Source organism: Anomalospiza imberbis, chromosome 6 (assembly GCF_031753505.1).
Source record: "Anomalospiza imberbis isolate Cuckoo-Finch-1a 21T00152 chromosome 6, ASM3175350v1, whole genome shotgun sequence".
Taxonomy (NCBI): Eukaryota; Metazoa; Chordata; class Aves; order Passeriformes; family Viduidae; genus Anomalospiza; species Anomalospiza imberbis.
Genome location: NC_089686.1, coordinates 51,727,102 through 51,747,552, shown reverse-complemented (window position 1 = coordinate 51,747,552; position 20,451 = coordinate 51,727,102). Strand labels below are relative to the sequence as shown.

The 20,451-nt window shown below is 41.6% G+C and overlaps 2 protein-coding genes and 1 long non-coding RNA gene across 3 annotated transcripts; 2 read left to right on the top strand and 1 right to left on the bottom strand.

Annotated features, from left to right (window-relative positions):
• The first annotated feature begins 350 nt into the window (after positions 1-350).
• On the top strand, positions 351-4,705 carry ASCL3 (achaete-scute family bHLH transcription factor 3). The gene is made up of 3 exons (XM_068194163.1): positions 351-1,326; positions 1,717-1,789; positions 3,829-4,705. The coding sequence occupies exon 3, from the start codon at positions 3,834-3,836 to the stop codon at positions 4,371-4,373; it is 540 nt and encodes a 179-aa protein (XP_068050264.1). The 5' UTR covers positions 351-1,326; positions 1,717-1,789; positions 3,829-3,833; the 3' UTR covers positions 4,374-4,705.
• A 2,729-nt stretch (positions 4,706-7,434) lies between these two features.
• On the top strand, positions 7,435-19,671 carry C6H11orf16 (chromosome 6 C11orf16 homolog). Its single transcript, XM_068194152.1, is given in 7 exon segments — positions 7,435-8,524; positions 9,401-9,619; positions 10,362-10,768; positions 10,770-11,028; positions 11,464-11,651; positions 13,245-13,444; positions 18,568-19,671. Coding segments are annotated over 6 exon segments (1,308 nt in total). The 5' UTR covers positions 7,435-8,442; the 3' UTR covers positions 13,398-13,444; positions 18,568-19,671.
• Positions 14,495-18,155, bottom strand: LOC137476101 (uncharacterized). Its single transcript, XR_011000250.1, has 4 exons — positions 17,921-18,155; positions 16,938-17,405; positions 15,926-16,315; positions 14,495-14,550 (listed from the first exon to the last, which is right to left on the bottom strand). It is a non-coding gene; the product is annotated as an uncharacterized lncRNA (long non-coding RNA).
• Positions 19,672-20,451: the final 780 nt, after the last annotated feature.

Genomic DNA, 20,451 nt, shown 5'->3' with positions numbered 1-20,451 from the left:
AAATTGTTAATTGAAAGAAGTTTTTAATCCCTGACTCAGATGTAGCTGTGCATATGTAGTTTCATTATTGTGTGACAGTTTTCAATTCAGTGTGGAAGGAGAATGGAAGAATACTCTGTTTCTGGGGGCAGTTTTGGCTTGCTTAATCCATGCCTGAGGGACAGCTAGGAACAGAACTTTGTTTTCATGTCAGTCCTGTAGACTTCCAAAAGTCAGTTAACCTGTAGTGATTTAATGCAGGTGGATTCACAGGATTTGTACTTTAAATTAAAAAAATTGCACAAGGATTGACAGGTCAAGAAAAATAAATTCAGGCTTGGGTTCAGTTTTTTGTTGAACATCACCCTGATGAGCAGGAAGTTGTTCAGTTGGTGCTGTTCGGATACTGGTTATGACACTTTGAGTCTACTAAAGAAAAAGAATGCAACTTGTTTGTGGAATACATGCCTTGATTGTTGAATATACCAGTCCTGGGCGTTGTTCTACCTCTTGGCTGCCTTTCCTGTGAGGCCTGAAGCTGATGTGGGAAGGGGGATGTTGTATACAGCACTGTGTCTCACAGAGGGGCAGCAGAAGGTGAAGCTTTCTTTCCTTCATGGGTGGCAGTCACAAGAAGCAGGACTGAATATATGTACATCATATGCTAGTAAAAGTGTTTCTGATCTTACAGTTTTAAACTAAACTGGTTTGGGTCTGGACTTTTGTGCATGGTTATGCTTTGATTGATAGAAGGGCCAAACCATGAGATAGCCCTAAGTGTCAGTCCTGTAAAATGGGGGAATTTGGAAGATAGGTGTTCTATTTTATTGCACCTGTACAATTGGACAGCTATATACTGATGTATGTAGCATCTATGTACATGTGCACATTGCATAATAGATTCCATACTGTTTCTCTTCCTAAGCAAAACTTCTGTTCCTACTGTTGGTTTCCTGTTTTCAAATCTTCTCTTCTTATATGTATTCACCTTTTATATAATGTTTACACTCAACACTAAAAGAATTTCCCAAAATTACAGGTATAATGATTAAAGGCATTAAGCTGACTAATAATATGCGTCCTCAAGTGTAGTGGAGAGAAGTCCATCACAAATTTCTAAATAAATGCTGTTTTTCTGTGTTTAAAATGAAGCTGTGGAAATTGGTATGCTTATGCCTTGATGGTGAATATTCACCTAAATTCTAGCCAATTTTTATATTTAGATATTAGAGTACAAAATGCCAATAAATGAAAATACTGCATTCTATTTTCATTACTGTACAGTAGTAGTCTGCAACAGAAGGCAAACAGGAAGTGAACAAACCACATTCTTGATTACTTTTTCAGGTAATCTGGATGTGTTCAATAGCAGTTTCAAAATTTCTAGCCCTTAATGCCAAGTTTTGTTGCCATCATAGCTGTAGTGTGGGTGGAAAAGCCCAACCAGAAATGAGCAGATCTAACTGTAAGCTACTTTGCATGTTGTCAGTTGACTATAAATTGCAGCAGTCATTGACTCAGTGGAACAAGCTACATAATTCAGGTAAGAGGCTTGCATGTTGCTGTATCTAGTCACACATCTTCACTGAATATCAATGCTCTTGTAAATCACTTATACCAGCCATTTACTAAAAGTGTTTTCATAGCTTTTTAATGCATCCTGTTTAATGTAATCTCTTACTTGATAAAGTGTAAGAAAAATGGAACATTAACATCTTTTTTTTTAATATCATTCAGATATTTTTAGGTATTCATCACCCTTTAAACAGCACATCTTATTTCCCTGGATTTTACTTTCATTTGAAGATTGGTGAGTCTCTAGTCTAGCAGGAAATTGTTCCTAACACTTTGTGCAGGTGTTGAGGCAGCAGGTAACTGTTTTATGTAACATTGTTACACAGCAGAAATGTCAGTACTAAGCAACAAATACTGCAAGTATCTCTTCTTGAGGGGTTGTGTTGGTTTTGGTTTCTTGCTCTGGTGTGATGTGCCATAATTTTTTCTTTTTGCTATGTGGCAGACTTTTCTTCCTCAGTGTTTTTAAGTTGTTAACAGATGAAAGGTTTTAGGCAATAAGCTAACCTGTGTAAATAGAAAAGGGAAAGTTGACTGTCTTATTATTTTCATTTTATGAGGCGCTTATATTCACATATGTAAAAATACGTGAGATTTTTGCATGCATATTAATGTGAAATGGATGTGTGTTCATGCTTTTAGTCTACCTACAGAAGTACCTGTTTAAGATGCATGGGACTCCCACTCATGCCTAACAGCTATAAATGAATTCTTCACTCACAGGATTTCTGTTGTGAAATCTATGTGCATTAGAAAAAGAGACAACTCTGCATACAGAGGCATTTTCATAGAATATGTTGTGAGAACAGGTCCATACCAAGTAAATATTCTCTGTGTAAACGTGGCAGGTATGAAGTCATTAGAAAACATTACATTATCCCCATAGCCTTGTGAAGGATTTGTGCTATGGAATTGTGACTGGAACATCTGAAGCTTTGTCAGATTTCTGTGAGTATGGAATCCAGCAGTTTCTGGTAATCTAGTTTAATGTTCAGGTGCCGTTTCCATTTTAGAGGATGCAATAGAATCTTAAGTGCTTTGGACAACAAAGTATGAATGTACAAGTGGATGGTGAGTAATAGCATTTTTGGATCAATTCTCTGGAGGCAGGTATTGGTTGCAATCTGTGAGGGTGGCTCACAATGATTCTTTAAAAATTAGATGGTTATTTAAAATGTATTTAAAGAAGCTATTAGGTAACAGTCATTACATTCTTAGCAGTTAGGCTGATGTTTAGCTGTTTGAATAATGATGTTGGGAAGACACCATAATGCAGCTTCTTATAAACCACTGCAAGAGTATCTTTGTGTCAGGGTGATTTGAGTAGTTAGACCTGCTGTAATGCTGCTCTGAAGAGAGGGTGTGAGGGTAAGTCAGTATGACTTACAGATTTTCAGCAGGGCCCCAACTGCTGTGTGCCATCCCTTCTTTGTATTGCTAGGACATGCATTTTTCCTTTAATAAAGTGTTTATTTCATAAACATGAAATATTTAATATTTAATTTCTAGCAGTAGGGTTGGTTTTAGTATTTCATGTCTGTGTTTAATCTGCAAGTAGGTGGAGAAGGAATGTGAGGACCCAAGGAGGTGTTGGATTTAGTGGAAATTCTCTCATCTCTCTGAACTTCTTGTAAATCTTTGTATGAGTGGATGTAATACCTGACAGAAGTGGAATTAAGATTGAAATCCATTCTCTGCACAGGTTTTCCATTTTGTTAAGATGATATATTGAATATGACATCAAGTGAATAGAGAGAAAAATAATTTGTCTTTGAAGGCTCTTTGGTATGAATAGGGAGTCTTTTACTGGAATTGTAGAATTAGTGTTTTTCAGGGAGGGGAAGGGAATGGGGAGAAGGCCTCAGATGGCAGTTGGCCTGCTTTATTTGTTGTCTGTAGACATGTAAGTTTTGGTGGATTTGGAGCAAGCTAGACAAGCTAGACCTATGTGGAATATATACAGGTAGAGTCTCTTAATTTCTAAAGCTGAAGTGAAAGGCTGCTTGCTCTTTCCTTTAGGAAACTTTAGTGGCTTTATATTAATATCTGTTGTGTATTAATTTAATCAGTGTGACTGACTTGCACTTTCTTGTACTTTTCAAATGGGATGTCTTGTTCTACCTGGTCTTTCAACATCATTCTGAAATGTCATGAATGCATTAAAAAAATCCCTTCTGGAAAATGCCAGCAAGGCCTACAGTTGGTTAGTCTGGGTGAGTTTTTTATACTGTTCAGTGTGAGTTGGTTTAAGTATTCTGTGTTATGTGTTTCCAGGCTAAATGCTGAACCTGATGGATGGCAAAAGCTACTGTAACCTCATCTGTTCTGAGGCTCAGCACATCCAGCTGGCAAGGCCTTTCTGTGCAGACCCACTGGTCGCGTTTCACGTGTACCCAGGAGCACCAAACCAGGTCCCTTTGGCTGAAGATTTGTCATTCCTTCCTTTCATGTCGGAGCATCTCATCACAGAGACCTTCTACAGCGAGCCCTGCCCCTTTCCCTACCAAATACCCCATTCCAGTCTCCACAAAAGTGAGTATTCCTATGGGTCAGCTTTCATCAGGAAGAGGAATGAGAGGGAAAGGCAGCGTGTTAAGTGTGTCAATGAAGGCTACGCCAAGCTGAGGCACCACCTGCCCAAGGAGTACTTGGAGAAACGGCTCAGCAAAGTGGAGACCCTCCGTGCTGCTATAAAATACATCAGGTACCTACAGTCTGTGCTGTGCACTGACTCTCTGGTGGCAGGAAAAGGTGTCATGGAGCCAAGCCAAGCATCTAAAGCCACTAACAAACAAACTCATGTTTTGAAGACGATCTGAAGTGTTGCAAACCCAGCCAAAGGTATCCTGTCTGGGAATGTAGTAGCCACTACGTTAATGACTTGTGTGTTCCTGGCACTTCTTGTGAGGAGATGGTGGCACATGTCAGTATCAGCCACACAAGAGCTTCAATGTTGCAGATAGTTACTACACTTAGATATGAGAGGGAGAACTGGGAAAATCTCAGCTGAATGACTTAATTAATGAAAATGAGAATGTGTTTCTAAATTTGTCACCAAGCTAAAAATGTGACACCTGTATGTGTGAAGTAACTGTATGTATCATCACAACCTGCATGTTTTGAAATAAAATCTCTCTACTTATGGGACTGAGATTCTTCTCATTTTCTGTCATGTTATTGGTTTACTCTCACATGCACTTTCTTAAAATATTCACTCTAATTGCCAGTGTTTCTTTTAAAATGCCTTTTTAAAGGTTCCAAGGAGTGTTGTTAGATGCCAAAAGAAAGGATAATTTAGTTTAAAATGGCGAAAAATAGAGTAGGGTAGGAGCTCCCTGAAGTACAGAGACTGAACATGGGAAGAGCATAAACTTTTGTGAGTGCTGTTGCATCATTTTCTTATTAGTGAATATTTTAATCACACTAAAAACTTTTTGACATTGCATAATTTTTATTGAAAATTGGATTGTTGTACAGATTTTTGTCCGTACCCTTAAAAATTACTAAGACTGCTTACATAATACACAGTATAAAGAGGGCTGGCAAGGTTTTGGCCATCAGCATAAAAATAATCCTGCAATAGAAATTTTTTTTGGACTTTGACTGATAATGGTTGAGGTCTGGAGTGGTCTTCCCCAACCTCCCAATCTGTGCCTCTGTACTGCTGAGGGTTTCAGTTAAGTGTTACAAAATAGAACTGTGTCAAGATGATGAAGAGAGTGTAGCTCAAACCAATAAAGTGTCTTAACATTTACTCAGTGCAAGGGAATCATTGCTACTAAATAATTCTGCTGAGGGAATGAGAGCTTGTAGGCTGTCTGTGCAGCAGAATGTAGAAAAAAATGGTTACAGACTTCCCAAGTGATGTATCCTTCTCCCTAACTGTGCTTATCCCACCCTGTTACATTATTTTTATAGCAGTTAATTGAAACATTTCTGAAACGAGGCAATTAAATATTCCAAGCACCTCCTCCCCTCAAAAAACCACAAACCAACCAAACAAAAACCCCACCAAATGTCAACTCTTTGTCTTTCTTTTAAGGAGAATGTGAAAATTAGGGATCTCAGCAGAGATTAACAGATTTCTGCATTATAATATGACATATTTTTATAGACATTTTGTAAGAAAGAGGTAGAATTCATTAATCCTTCCCCCTTACTGTGAAAGGAGAAAGTTGTAAAGTGATTTGACCTTGGTTTGTCTCAGCTTCAGCCTTTCTTTGCACATTTCAAACATGTTTATTTGTCACACCCCATGGTGGTAAGCTTTGTTTAAAATTTTCCTTAACCTGAACTGTGACTTTGATGCTGGTTTTTGCCCTGCAATCATAAGCAGAAGCCTAGAGGACACTGAGCTCTCTTAAAATTCCTTCCCTGCAGTGCAGTAGATCCATGGGGAGTTGAAAATTGAGCAAATGTGTGGCAGTCAAATGGTCCTCTCTGAGGTCACATTCTGCTGGGTTTTAACCAATAAGGTCAGGATGTCCAGTCCTGGGAGTAACAGCTGTGGCAATCTCCATAGCAACTGGGAAACACTGGCAGCAAAAGGCTCCCTGTGTCCAACAGGCAAAAGGGTGACATTTCTGCATTCAGACTAAATCCAAATGGTGTATTGTTACCAATAGCAGGTAAGTCTGAAATACTGCTGTGACAAAGTACTAGGAGTTATCCAGAAAAAGCAGCATAATTGCCTTTGTCAATGCACTGTTGTGTGTAGAAACAGGGGTTCCTATTCTGAGCTGAATGGTGCTAAAATGTGCTTTAATGTAGAAGTGGTACTTGCCTTTCTTTGCAAAGTATTACTGATTCCATCTTGGTTTAGAACAGGAGTTTGTGCAGTTGTGAAATAAATTGATATATTATGCTGATTTTCTGACTTAAATATGAATTTTGCAGCAGTTAATCCATTCTTCTTGCTGGGTTTGCTGTGCTAGTTCTCTGAAATTATTATCTATCTGGGAGTCTCCATAAAAAAGACTTCTAGATCTTATTTCTTAGATAAGAAACAAAATATCATCTAAACATGAGTGCTTAAGCTGCATTTTGTAAAATAAATTAAGCACTTAAATTTTATAGGTTGTTGAATCTCCATGCAAATGTTATCATAAGTGTTTCTAAGAAATATTTAAAAATAATTAATGAAGCTTGTCTACTACCTCTTTTGAAACTACCAGAGATAGCATCACATCATTGATCTTACTGTGACAGCCTCTGAATAGTTATCGCTTGTCACATCTGAGCATCTCATTCTTTCTCGTTGTAAGCCGTAATCCTACTGTTAATAAAACATGACAGGACAGCTGAAAGATCAAAATATTTCCTCTTAATAGATCATTATAAATAAATAACAGAGAAATGTAATCTAACATCAAGTACAAAACCTGTCACATTTACTCAGCTTGTCAACTTCAGCTGTAATTTCTGTCTCAGCTTGTAAAACGGAAGGTTTGGCTGGGTCTGTGTACAAGAATGCTTTAAAGGAAGAATGTATGTATAAGAAGAGAAAGCTGGGTGTTACAGAGGGAAACAAATGTTGGAGGGAGGTGAAAGTTATTCTTTTCCTGGGGATTTTCACAGCATTTATAGTTTCCTTGAGTGTTTCTGCACTTTTTCCAGGTTAGGATTTGGGTGAGTGAAGATCACTATAGTCAGTCATATGGGCTCATCTGGTCAACTGCCAGTCTGAATATTTTGAATTCAGTGTTTTTAAACAAAAATAAACAATTAGTCAAAATTACTAGCTTCTTGAGGTACACTGGACAGCACTTGCTTGTGTTAGAAATGCCAGTACATTGTCTCTTTTCTTCCAACAGGTCACAACCGAGTCCTACAGGCAGCAGCTTTTCCATGTATGGCTCATTTGGAAGAGTCCCTGCCCAGGGGTCGCAGATATTGCAGTGTGAGGCCAGCTTTGGACAAGTTTTCATGTTCCACTGTCATATCCACAGTTAATCCCTGCTGCAGGAGCTCTTTTGTTGTGTACCCTGCCTGGATTTTTGAGCACCTCGGCCCCCAGAGGTAAAATCAAGTTCCTGTTTAAGTCTGTGATTTGTTTTTTATCTAAAAGGATAAATTAGGCTGGTGTGTCAGATTAATAAATTAGCAGCTCGAGCATCATTTGAGCTTTCTCACCCCTGCACTGGCAGTTTCTCAGATGTATAAACAAAAGTTTTTTGCTGCCTTGGAGATTATGAAGAGCAAAGCCTGAGTAAGCCTCCTATCAAATAAATATTCCTTTAATATTATTAGGATAAATAAAAGCATCTTGCATTAGCAGTCATCTTCCATGAAATGTAGCTAATGCTTTGTGACAGGTGATTATTTTCCCAGTTTTGAACTAGAAGCTGTTATCAGCCAGCAGCTTTGTTGTTTACTTCTCTGCTTTGCTGTTCCCTGAATGCTGCGGTGTAAACCATCAGCTCCAGCACTCTGGAGTGCACCTATGCTGTTCTCTGTGCTGCAGATAGATCATTCCTCCTGATCTGAAGGGTTGCATTGTCTTGCCAGGTGAACAGCAAAGAGGCTGGTGCAAGTAATGCTGGCCCAGGAATCTAGCATGCTCCTGGCTCACTTCCTGTAAACCCCAAAGCAAAGAGATCTGAGTAAAAGCAGGCACTGATGTGTTTTTCCCAAGATCAAGGAATTACCCCAGCACAAGCAAGTTTTCTGTTTCTTTCCACACTATCTGGCCTGTGGGAGTGCTACAAAATGAAGTGGAGTGTTCCAGTTCTTAAACCTTACAAGATTTTTTTTTCATGACCTACAGAAACTATTTCTTTCAGGGTTGACCCATTTTCTTTTCTTCAAGATGCCAGTGGATCAGCCACTGCCTCCCCTCCCCTGGCCCAGCATGGAGGAGCCTGGGAGAATCAGGGGGCACAGACAGCAATGTGCCTGTGCTGGCACAGAGGGGAACAAGATGGATTTTATTACCGTGGTACAGTAAAAGAGGAGATAGAGGGGAGTGATGGTTGCTGTGTGGTATCTAGGGGCATGTGTAACAGGGAACAGTCCTCACACACCACCTCAGTTCAGTGTAGCAGTTTTGGTTCAGCTGATGAGATTAGAGAACAGATCACCAGGACAGCAGGTGCTTGAGCAGCCTTTTGCTGGTGTTGGGTACTGAGCCAGGCTCAGCCAGCCCGAGTACTGCTGCCAGCAGTGTAGGGGCTCCTGTTGTGTGTAGACACAGAACCATCAACAGCACAGGAAAAGGGTTTGTGTTTTATGTACACGTGTCCAGCTTGAGTCAGCCACAGACCAGGCTCAGGGCCTTTCCAGAAAGGGTAGTGAAAACTTTAATTCTTTCGTTTGTTAGCACTTCAAACTTAACACAAAAAGGAACCTATTCTTTCTCAAGAACAGGGAAGTACCTCATCTCATTGTTGGAAAGCCTCTTGACAGGCCTTAATATAAAAGAAAATAAAAATTCCCAACAACCCCCCAAGAAGCAGAGCTAGTGTTTTATGTAATGAGGAAGGACTTGGGCATGAGTGATGAACAGGTCTGAATGGCTTCAGTGTCCCTTGTTCCTTGGCACACACAGCATGGCTTGTGAAATACACTTGTCTAGAGCTTTTTCTCTTGGGAAAGAAAATACAGATCCTAGTGGCAGTGAATCTGAACATGTGCTTCACTCATCTTGCTTTCAGGTGAGCCTCATAGAGGTTTTTTGGGCTGTCTCAATGCTGAACTAACACCACACACCCTAGCTGCTGTTCAGGCTTGTTTTGCCCTAGTCATATAGGCACAGGATGGTCTTCTAGCAAAAGTTGCATTACCTGGCACATTATTGACTTTTTTTCAGTGGAGTTGTTATTTTGTTCCTGGTAACACAGTGAAAGAGGCATGTTCCTGGTAGACTTTGCCAAACCACTTGTGTCACGTGGAAAGCATCCAGTGTGTGTGCAAAAAACAGCAAAGGATGACATCCTGGAATATGTGAACAGAATGAAGCACTCCTTGCTCCCTGGAGACAGAGTGCTGGCACCATGGGAGCCAGATAGGGCCAGGTATGACCCAAGAACTGTCCTCAGAGGCATTGAGACAAGGGTTCCCTTACGAGGTAAGAAAAGGGGTTGCTCTCTTCCTCCTCTTGCTCTTCTGGAACGCCAGTGAGGATAAACTCCTGTCAGGGTGCTGCTGCCAGAGAAATTACAGAACACAGACTACAGTTTCATGTTGCTCCAAGCTTGCAGGAGCTGATGGATATCTGTGTGTAACCCCACCAGTGTGACCCTAAGGAAGTTGTGACCCATAAAAATGTCATCATCTTTGTCCATGGGTGTAGCTGGGACAAGGCTGTGACTGCCATGTGTAGGTCTTTGGCCTTTTCATGACAGATACAAGTGAGACAACTTCCAGGAAGCATTCATCTGAGCTTAAATGCTCACATTTGTACCAAATGGTTCATCTGGGGGTGATTTTATCACCCAAACGTAGGATATTTCAACAGCTCATTCATTTTTCCTGTGTCTGACAGTCAAGCTCCACTGACTTAGCAAAATACTATTCTCAGAGCAGTACCGCTAAATTTGGCAGCAGCAACAAAAATTACTGTCATCGTTTTCTTGTTCATCTGATGACAAATTGGGTGGAAAGATGCTGCCAGGCCTGTTGTTTTAGTGATGGTGTCCAGGCTGCCCACTCACCTCTGTGACACTGTGGTGAGGTGTTAGAGAGGGGTAAGAGTTGATCCTGCATCTTGACAGGAGTAGAAAGTCCATAAAGCTGCAAAGCCTGATCTGTCTCTGTGCACTGCCCAGGCAGACCAGCTGCTTAAGGCTGCTTGCTTTTTCTCTTAACAGCCTCAGAAGATGAAGAAATTACTGTCCACTTCTGGAATGACAAGCAAGTGAAACTCCCCTGTGATGTGGCTCTGTGGATGCCTCGTAGCCTGTGGGAGAGGATTGTGGAGATGATCCACATGCCCTTCACCAGCAGGGTGAAGCTCAGACCAATCCAGGACTCTAACTCTTGTATTCTTCCCTGCAGTCCTAAGGCGGCCCTGATTCCTATTTGTGCTCTATGTAGCCTTGCCAAGCACTGCTTGCTCTGCTGTCCCTGCTGGCCATATTTCCACCACCACTGTGCTGGTGGTATCTGCTGTTCATTAGCCTGGGTAAGGTGCATCTGCTGCTGCCACCCCTATGCTGGTGCCTGCTGGCCTCTTCCCTCCAGGGCTCTGGTCTTTCAGGACAAAGCTGAAGAGGCAGGGTATAAGCAGTGAGATCTCTCCAGGCCTTCTGGAACTGAAAGGCACAAAACAAGGAGAAGCTGCAGCTGTGGCAACATCTTCTCCCTCTTCTGATTCAGAGAGGGACCTGAAGCCATCCCCCACTAAGAGTACTGTGGGGGACAGTGCTGTTAACACAGGCTCCAGCTGTCTTGAAAAGCCCAGGCTAAAGAATTCTGCAAGACCTGAGGGGAGATACTGGAAAAGAAGCCACCACAAGTCTCATTCCAGTAATTCAGGTACCTTCAAACAACCCCACAGGGAAGCAGTTGTCAGAGGGAACAAAACCAGAAGTCTTCTGGGCAGGGCAGTCACTTTGTCTGCAGGTTATTGGTATTAATATTGTAAATTTGCATATCAGACTCTGATGCAATTCTTCCCCTTCCCCAAGGTTTCTGCTGCCTCATCTGGCTCTTCTTTTGGCCACTCATCCCATGGAAAACTACCAGAACAATTAATTTCATTTGGAAGCACAGATATTCCTCTCTGTTTCCTGTCATTTTCCTATGCCTTTTATGATGCTAACATCTTCATTAACCTGCATAGCTCATCCATTCAGAATAACCTGAAAGAATTCCTTTCAGGCTTAAAGTGCATTTTTCTCTCTTCTGAAATGAATGTTTCTCCATTTCAGTTCTGGTTTCACTCTTAGATAGAATTTTACTCCTTCCCAGGACCTAGAAGTTGTAGCAGCACATGTACAAAGGGCCAGCTGGAGTCAAAAGCCATCTCCATTGGGAACACGTCCAGTGTGGCCCCAGCTCTGCAGAGTGCAATGTTTGAAACCATCAAACAAACTCCCAGAGGGCAACTCACACTGAAAGAAACCCTAAGAGACCAAGATTTCAAGCCATCATTGAGGGTAAGATAATCTGTATTAATTCTGTAGTTATATAAGCAGGAGGTTTGTTTGAATGGAAAAAATATCCTTGTAAATGGTTTGGAACCTGGCAAGAAAAATACATTGTTTGTAACTGCTTCCTGAGGCCATCCACCAGTTTTGTGATAAGTAGGAAAGTTCTCCACTAATGAACCCAAAAAATCCCCAAGCCTTAAGGAAGGGCTGAAGCTACTTGGAAAAATGGAAACAATTGTCAGTAGCCACGCGAGCATTCAATAATGCAGATTTCAATTCAGAAACCTGCCAAATGCCCATTGACATCTCCCCAAAGAAGTCCTATTTTAAATCCATGGAAAGGTGCTGAGCTCTGCCTATCAAATTGTGATAGTCACAATTTCTGTCTCTGAGAGATAAAAGCAGATTTTTTAATAAACAATCTTTGCTAAGTTTCTTCTCTTCCTCAATAGAGGCAAGCAGTTTAAACAGAAGATGCCCGCTGTGAAGTTGGGGGATACTGAGTAAGCAAACTGTGTCACAGCTAGAAGCAACACCACTACCCTGCTTTTTAGGTCTGGTTTCCCACATGCTTTAGGAAAACTTGAAAAAAAATCAGAATATGAGTGCTAAAAAAATAAAACACAGAAATGAGGAAGAAAGGGAAGATGAAAGAGAATGTCAGGATGAACAGAAACAGTGCTCTGCACAAGAGCATCAGGGTAGAATTAATAAATTACATTCATTAAATCAAATATTCTCTGTACCTTCATGCTCTTGCTATTGTGAGCTGACTGCAAAATAAAACTTGAAATGTACTAAACTTGCATGTTTAGAGATGAATCCATTAATAACATGTCTTGGTGAACAGAGAATATACAGGAATACATCTTGTATTCTCACAGTTGGAGTCATTCATTTTAAGCAGATGCCAACTTATCAACTGTATGGTTCCTACTTTCTATTTCTGTTCTACTTTATTGTTTAAATAATCATAGTTACATAACTACACACCTTTGTAATTGATTTCCTAGGAATTTTCAGGCCACTATGGAGCTCCAGGCAGGCATGCTCTATGTGAGCAGTGTCAGAGCTGTGCACTGAAGTGATATGAGTTGCTTTTTGGTAAAACTAATAAAAAACCAGAATTGTTTCATTCCAGCACCAAAGCAGCAGGGTATAGTGACAGAATTTTATTCCTGTAAAATAGCCCTTGGTGATTTTAAACCCAGAAGATCCATTGCTACTCTGAGATAGCTGAAGCAGTTTTATCATATGATGCAGGCTGCATCAGAAACGGTTTGCAGCAGACAAGTGGAGTTAGAGGACAGGCTTCCCAGAGGTACTCTCTGGGGGGCTGATGTCCCCTCACTGCAGTCAACAAAATCCTCCTGACTTCTGAAGTAGAAAAGTCTTTAATCAAAGCCTCACAGCTTCTGAAAATCCTTTGCTTTTGCTGTCTAATTGTGTGTTTCAGCAGTAAAGTTTGTGCTAGCACAGAAAATAGACCAGTATTAAAACTATGTGAGGCAGAGGTGCAGCCAGCAAAGCAGCAGTTGACAAAGACAATGATGCTTTTTTTAGACCAGACTTCTGAGGGATTTGTTTTCTGTCCTCCAGGAAGAAGGCTTTGCAGCATCAGAAGAACAAAGATACAAAGCAGCATCAGAGGATGAATGTAAAGTGACTTGTGTTGGAGATGATAAACCTGATGTTACAGACCCTGTCAGAGCTCACTTGCAGCAAAGCAGAGAGAGAGAGATGATCAACTAGAATCCAGTACATGTACAACTGATCAAGTTCAGGGGCTGAAATTTCAGGTAAACTGCTTCTGTTCTATCAGTGTTATATTTTTAAACAAATTAAGTTCTACTTTAGGTACTGTCTCAGTAGAATATCTTTATGGATGACTATATAATTTTAGTAAGTGCGAAACTCTACTTTCACCCACATTAAACTTGAGCATCCTCATTCTTTATTCCAAAGTGCTACAATAAATTCCTATTTGGACTTGACTTTACAATTCTGGAGAGATCAGATGTGCTAGTAGGAGCACTAAAAGCCTGAAAGCCTGAATAGATGCACACCAAGAGTCCAATAAACCTCCCATTTGTCTACAGTTCTCTGGAGTGAGACACAGAAATTCTGCAAAGCAATTTCTGTTTGTAGAAAGCCAGGAGGAATGGAGAAACAATACAAGCTGACAGCTGAAAGAATTTTTTGGGGGATTAAAGCACAAGCAAAAATAGCCAGAGGCTAAAGGACCTGCTACTGTAGATGCAAACAACAAAATTATTAACATTCAAGCCACTGATTTTTGTATTCTGATGAAAATGAACAGAAACCTTAATACTATCAACTACAAAAAGATGACAGATGTATATAGATCACATCACTAATTCTAAACATGGAATCTGGTCCTTTGGCAAAGTTAAGCATCCAGGGAGTTTTGTTAGTGGAACTTCTCATGTTTAAAGCATATGAACTTGGCCATAAGCTGCAGTGTGCAGTTGCTCAGCAGTAAATTGGATAATTTAGGGTACCCCACAGCCCTCAGAAAAGGGGTTTAGCATGGTCTGCAAAGAGCCAGAACCTGAATCAATAGCTCATGTGCCTAGACATATTTCAGCACGTTTCTGAGTTGGGGCTCTAGGTAGTGAATTTCATTTGCATTTAATTTCTTTATCAGACTAGCAAAAGAACAGACAGGAGAGTGGCTTGTGAGCCAGCTGCTCTAAAAACAGTGCCAGCCTACAGAAGCTAATGTACACCCAATATTCACACCACATGGATCATGCTCTCTCTGGTCTACACTGTGACATGGAGGTTCTCTCTGAGGATAATACAAAAGAAGCTGTCATCACAAAGGCTTGATCATATATTTTATTCCACTGATTGTATCTTTAATTGTTTAGCGCAGAAGAATCTGGAATTACACAGTGTCATGGATTGACACTGGCACAATGCCAGCACCCCCATGAAAAATACACTTTCTTAAATAATTGCTGTGAGATGTGATCAGGAACAGAGCAGAGCAGGCCCAAGCTTAATAACAAAGAAAAGAACTTTTTAAATCTACTACTACTATAAAACTACAAACACTAAATCCTGGATGAAGACTTTCCAAAACACCCCTCCTCCTCCCACTTAATTTCCAAACAAACCCAACAGTGAGACACCACCCAGGATCCTGATCAAGTTGCCACCCTTCAGATAATCAAATACTCAGTCCTTCAAGGGAGACAGGAGTCTCTCCTGTGCCACAGACCCCCCAGGAAACACAATTGCCACCCTTGTGTTTCCATGTCACACATGGCAACCACCCGGAGAAAATCTGCCAGTGTGACACTTTCCTTTCCATGTCACAGTGCTCTCACCACCGTGCATGGACAGACTGCTCATAGGGCTCCTTTAAGGATGCTTTGCCATGGACCAAAGGAGAAAACAGTTCAGTTTCTCATCTCGGGACTAGAGTCCCCCCCATTTTCCCCTGGGGCTGAGGGTCCAAGAACAGAGGTCTTCTTCTCCTCTTCTTCTTTCTCGAAGACAGAGAGCCTCTCCACACCTTCTTCAACTCTCCTCTGTTCTCTCCACTCCTCTGAGGTCTCTTGGCTCACCAACGCACCCCACTAAGTGCAGCCTCTGTCAGGGGAATTTGGTTCAGTCTATGGCTAACAAGAAAAGTCCAAGCCACAAGCCACTCCATCATCTCCTTCCAACTCAACAATTTCCTCTTCCATCATCTCGGATCCCAGACTGTCTCTCTTCTACTTCAAATCAAGGAGGAGTAATATTTGACAAAGCCTTCATTTCCCAGGAAAGGGTTAAAAGTTCAGACTCTCTGGATGGCTGAAATCTCTGCCCAGCAGCCGATTCCCAAGGCCAAGGCTGGGCACCTTCCCCCCCTCTCCTTCTCCTCCGCGCCGGCAAAGTTACAGGTGCCGTCTGGACTCTCTGTCTCTTCCCTCTGGTGGGGGGAATGACAAAGGCATCTCCGCTTCTCTCCACCCTTTCGTCTGCAAGAGCTGGCTTGGTTCCAGTCCTTCAGCCCTCTCAGCTCACCTCGACCAGGCTGCATGGCTTCCCCTCCCCCACCCAGCCCCATGGCTGGGCAGGGGAGATCCGCACAGCACCCTGACCGGAACCAAAAAGAGCGAGCTCTTGGGAGTTCTTGCTTTTAACCCCCTGTGTTCTCAGAGGCATATCCACACCCTCAGTGGTCACTTTAGGTGCCAATATCCAAACTTGACCACTGATTGGTTTGACCCAACTTCCTGAAAGAATTCACTTCCATGTCAAACCACAACACACAGTCACATAATTGGATTTAAAAGGCACACAATGTACAAATATGTATAAAAATCAGTGTACAAAGTGGGCTGCATATAATTGCATTAACTAGAAAACAAATATACAGGTTATAAAAATGGAGTCCCAAAGAGGAAGCTACTATTAAAGCGCTAACAAGAAAAGATATTTATAGCTCATTACACACATTAAAAAGAGCTTCATGTTTTATTCCTGCTATTGCCAGAAAACAACAAACATCACAGAACAAAAGTTAAATCAACACTTTGTCCTGCACTGACATCTACTATGTGGGTGTGTTCCACCATGTCTTCTGAGATTGCTGTGACAGAATAGATGCCAGGAGAAACTTCAATGTAGAAATCTTTGGAAGGTCTTCTGGGCTTTAAGGGGAAAAAAAAAGAAAAAAAGAAAAAAAGCTATGTTATTGGTTACTTATCTTAGATTCCTCCCCCCCAAAAAAAAAGTGTTTGGATAAAAAAATTACATTTCAGCTGCTATATAAATATAATAAGACTTTTCTAAATATATGGAAGGCAGTGCAAACAAAACTGCAAAATGTTTCTGTCAGTACAAAAATTAGCAAGTGCCATACTCAAAGCATTTTAGCTAATGTTTCAATCAGTGGAAGTAATCACTGTGCTGTAATTTATGCTGTTTCTCATATTTTGTGGCTTAGAAGTTCCTGAAGTTGATTTGCTGAGGTGTTAGGCTTTGAAAAATAAAACCAGTTTTCTTCTCCTTAAGGAACAGGAGTCTTCGGAGAGCCTGTGGGAGGGCCAAGTGCAAAAATGTCACAGTCTGGTTTATAACTAATTGTGCAAGTCTCTGCATGGCCATTTGACTGCCTATACATATATTCTGATTGTGAATGCACCATTGGTAAATCTTCTGTGCCATCAAGGTCTCCAGATCTGTCACAATTTGTAATCAGCTTGATTCAAAATGACAAAAGAAATGTTAGCAAATACCTCCACCTAAAACCTAAGTATTCTGTATACTTACCCTTTGCTGGCAGGCTTGAGCTTGCCTGGGTTCTACAGGACCTTCAGTCCCCTGGAAAGAAAAAGAGAATTATTTTCCAATGATCCAGCACACAAGGCAAATCCAGGCCAAGAGAGGGGGATGCTTTAGGTGCATGAAGTTTTTCACTCCAGAAAAGGATGGATAGGGCACTGATTGGTGCCACAAGAAGTGACTCTGCCTTCCCCCAACCCAGCACAGGCTTGGATCAGTCCAGGTGTTTTTATGTCATAAGGTCAACCTACATACATGAGTGTGAGTGTCACAGACATCAGGTGGATAACAAGTACCCCACAGCAAGGGAAGGAATAACCTTTCATCAAAACCAGAAGTACCTACTTACCTCTTCTGCTGTGGAATCCATCTTTCTACTGACTTGCCATGGTATTTGCAGAAGTGTTGGATTTCATTCTCTTTGCACTTGTTGGCTGCCATAGACCCATAGCACATCTGGACAGCAACAGAAACAGAAAATGTCATGTAGGAGATATCAAACCATATTTGCAGCCACTGCGGATTTACAATTGAAAGTAGAACTACACAAATAGTGATGCTGTGTACTAATTGGCTGGTTTGTTCTCTGTGAGGGTAAAAACAATGCGTGTATCTCCAAAGGCCACCTGCCTTCTGCTACAGGACTCTCTCACAGGCCTGATTTTAGATGCCTGCTTCCTAACACAATATGTAGGGCAGGGACTCTGACACCTCAGAACTGAATTCATGGAAATGTCAGAAGGAATACTTTGGAAATGCCTGCCTGATCCGGCTGGTCAAGAAAAGCCCTGGTGGAAGAAGGCATAGTTTATGGGTCCTTAAGAGGACATGTATGCAGCCAGGTGCTCTGCAACCCAGTCAGTGAAGATGGGTTCTGCAGGGCATGTGCAGCAGCAGTGCTCTAAAAGCAGAATATGTTAATATTAAAAAATGAGTCAGTAAAGAAGCTGAAGTGTCTTCAAGGCTGGTACCTTTTTCACAGCAGTTTTGAGAAGGTATTTAAGCACACAGCAGCCTTCTTCTGGTTCCACTGCAGATGTACTGACATCTTCCCCACTGCACATTAAACTCTTGAGTACAGTTCTGCTGCCATCTGTTGTCACCACAGAACTCCTCCCAAGGTTACCTTGTTGATCACAGGGACCAAAAAGATCCAAAATATCTCTTATTTCACTGGTGTTTTTCTTGTCCCTGACTGTCAAGACTAAATGTAACAAAAATAAGGCAAATAGCAATTATTATTTCCAAATCTACTTTTTTTGTGCTTTATTCCTTGAGTTTATGCACAAATCAACAGCTCTGGTTGCTTGTATTGCAGTATTTGTGAAACTACAAATATATCAAATGCTCTGACCTGGTGCATAATGCTTCACAGAGCATCTCTTTTTCATGATGGCACAGAGCAAAGAAATGAAATCCAACTTTTGGTGAGAAATGGGTAAATTTTGATCCCTTAGTAACCCTTAACATCTCATCTTAAACTACAAGTTTAATCGTTTGCATTCAAGTGCCTAAATGATTGTGTTCAGCTGTGGATTCTTATTTGCACTTTGTAAAATTTAGCCATGAACTTGTGGGTCTGACATTTCCCCCCTTTTATGACTCTTCTTCTCTACAGAAATGACTGAAGCAGTACTGTCTTGGCTGATGCATAAACATGGAAGTCATCCATTGCTTGTTCCAACTTTAATATTCTTAACAGGGCACAAGAAAGACCCAAATAATAATTTAGGTTGGAAGACACCCTTAGGATCATAGAGTCCAACTGTAAACTTAGCACTGCCAAGTCACTGGTGAGGATGAGCTTCAGTACACTTTGTTTTATCTTGTGTAAAACTGTATTCTGCCCCAGTTGTTTTAGGATTAACTGGTTACTGTGAGTGTAGTACTTCAAAATTATAAAGGAGTTGCTTAAGAACTAATCACTTGGTGTGCTGAAGTACTGTTTTCTCTGATTTAGTTGCAGACTTGGGCTCTGTATTAGCCCTACAGGCAGTGAGCTCCCTGCTGTGTTAGGATAACAGATCTCTCAGGGCACAAACTGATTGGAGTTCTCAGACACTTCAGTGCAGTAGCTGGGCTGCAGGGCTGTGCTCACAAGGATGGCCTGGCAGAGGCCACCACTCTGCCCACCCAGCAGAGCAATGACACCTGCCAGCCAGAGTCAGCACAGTAACAGTGCAGCTGTGCACCTGTACACCAGACCTCTCAATTTCTGCTCATCGCACACAAAGAGCTGAATGCTCCTTACTCAGCAGCAACATCCCAAATCCAGTTTGGCCTGGTTTTGTCTGGGATAGAGCAAGTTTTCCTCCAAGTAGCTGGCAGAGTGCTGTGTTTTGGATTTAGTAGGAGTACAGTGTCAATAATAAACTGATGTTTTGGTTATTGTTGAGTAATGCTCACCCTAAGCCAAGGACTATTCTCATACTCTGACAGTGGGGAGATGCACAAAAAGCTGGGAGTGAGCAGGGCTGTGAGAGATGACCCAAACTAGCCAAAAGGAAATTCCATCCCATAGAATGTCATGTACATAAACAGGGAGAGTTGTCTGGGGACTGCCTGGGCACTGGTCAGTGAGTGGTGAGCAACTGTATTGTGCATTACTTGTTCTTCTTGGGTTTTATTTCTCTGTCCCCTTTTCATCACAATTATTACTGTTATTACCATTGGTATTATCATATTTTACTTTGTTTCAATTAATAAACTGTTCTTATCTCAACCCACGAGTTTTATTTTCTCCAGATTCTCCTCCCCATCCTGCCAGGGGAGGTGGGCAGGGAGGGTGTGAGCTGTATGGTACTTAGTTGCTGTGGGGTTAAATCACAACAGCAACACTAAATTCAAACCAAACACAGGACACAAGGCATCTCTTCACTCCAGATCCAAACTCTCCCTTATTTCCAGCACCCAGAACTGGATATCAGCCAGCACGAGAGGCTCACCTTCCCCTGATACAACAAAAGGTTACTATGTCATAAGGCCATTTCCCAGCAGAGATACTTTGGAGCACTGGAAACATTCCTTACCTTTTGACACAATGTATTTTGTGATGCCATCTGACATTTCTGTCCCTCTAACCATACTGTGTTTCCACCAAGAAATGGAGAAGCCTGCTAAATCTGTACCGAGCTACTGGTGCTGTCTATAGAAAACGCGGATAGTGGTGTTTATCAGCCAAGGCGGAGCCAGCTCAGCCGGTCAGGACAACACCGGTGAGATGCACCCTGCCACATGATGCTGAATGCCCCAAATGCCCTCATCTCGGCCGGCACTACAGCTTCACCGGCTGAACCCTTGCCATACAACGAGCAAACCTGAAGCCTAATTTTTGCAGTAAAAGTAGTGAGGCCTCTGGCAGGCACATTCCCATTTGGCCGGCTCATGGGGTGACCCCTCACCTCGCATTCTTTGAGACTCCTCTCATCAAATTCACAATCGAAGCGAACGCTGCACTGAGGTGTTCCCGGTCTCGGTCCTGCAACCAGAGATATTCCTGGTC

Coding starts and splice junctions, on each gene's coding strand:
- ASCL3 (XM_068194163.1), top strand. CDS start 3,834: ATGCTGAACCTGATGGATGGCAAAAGCTACTGTAACCTCATCTGTTCT.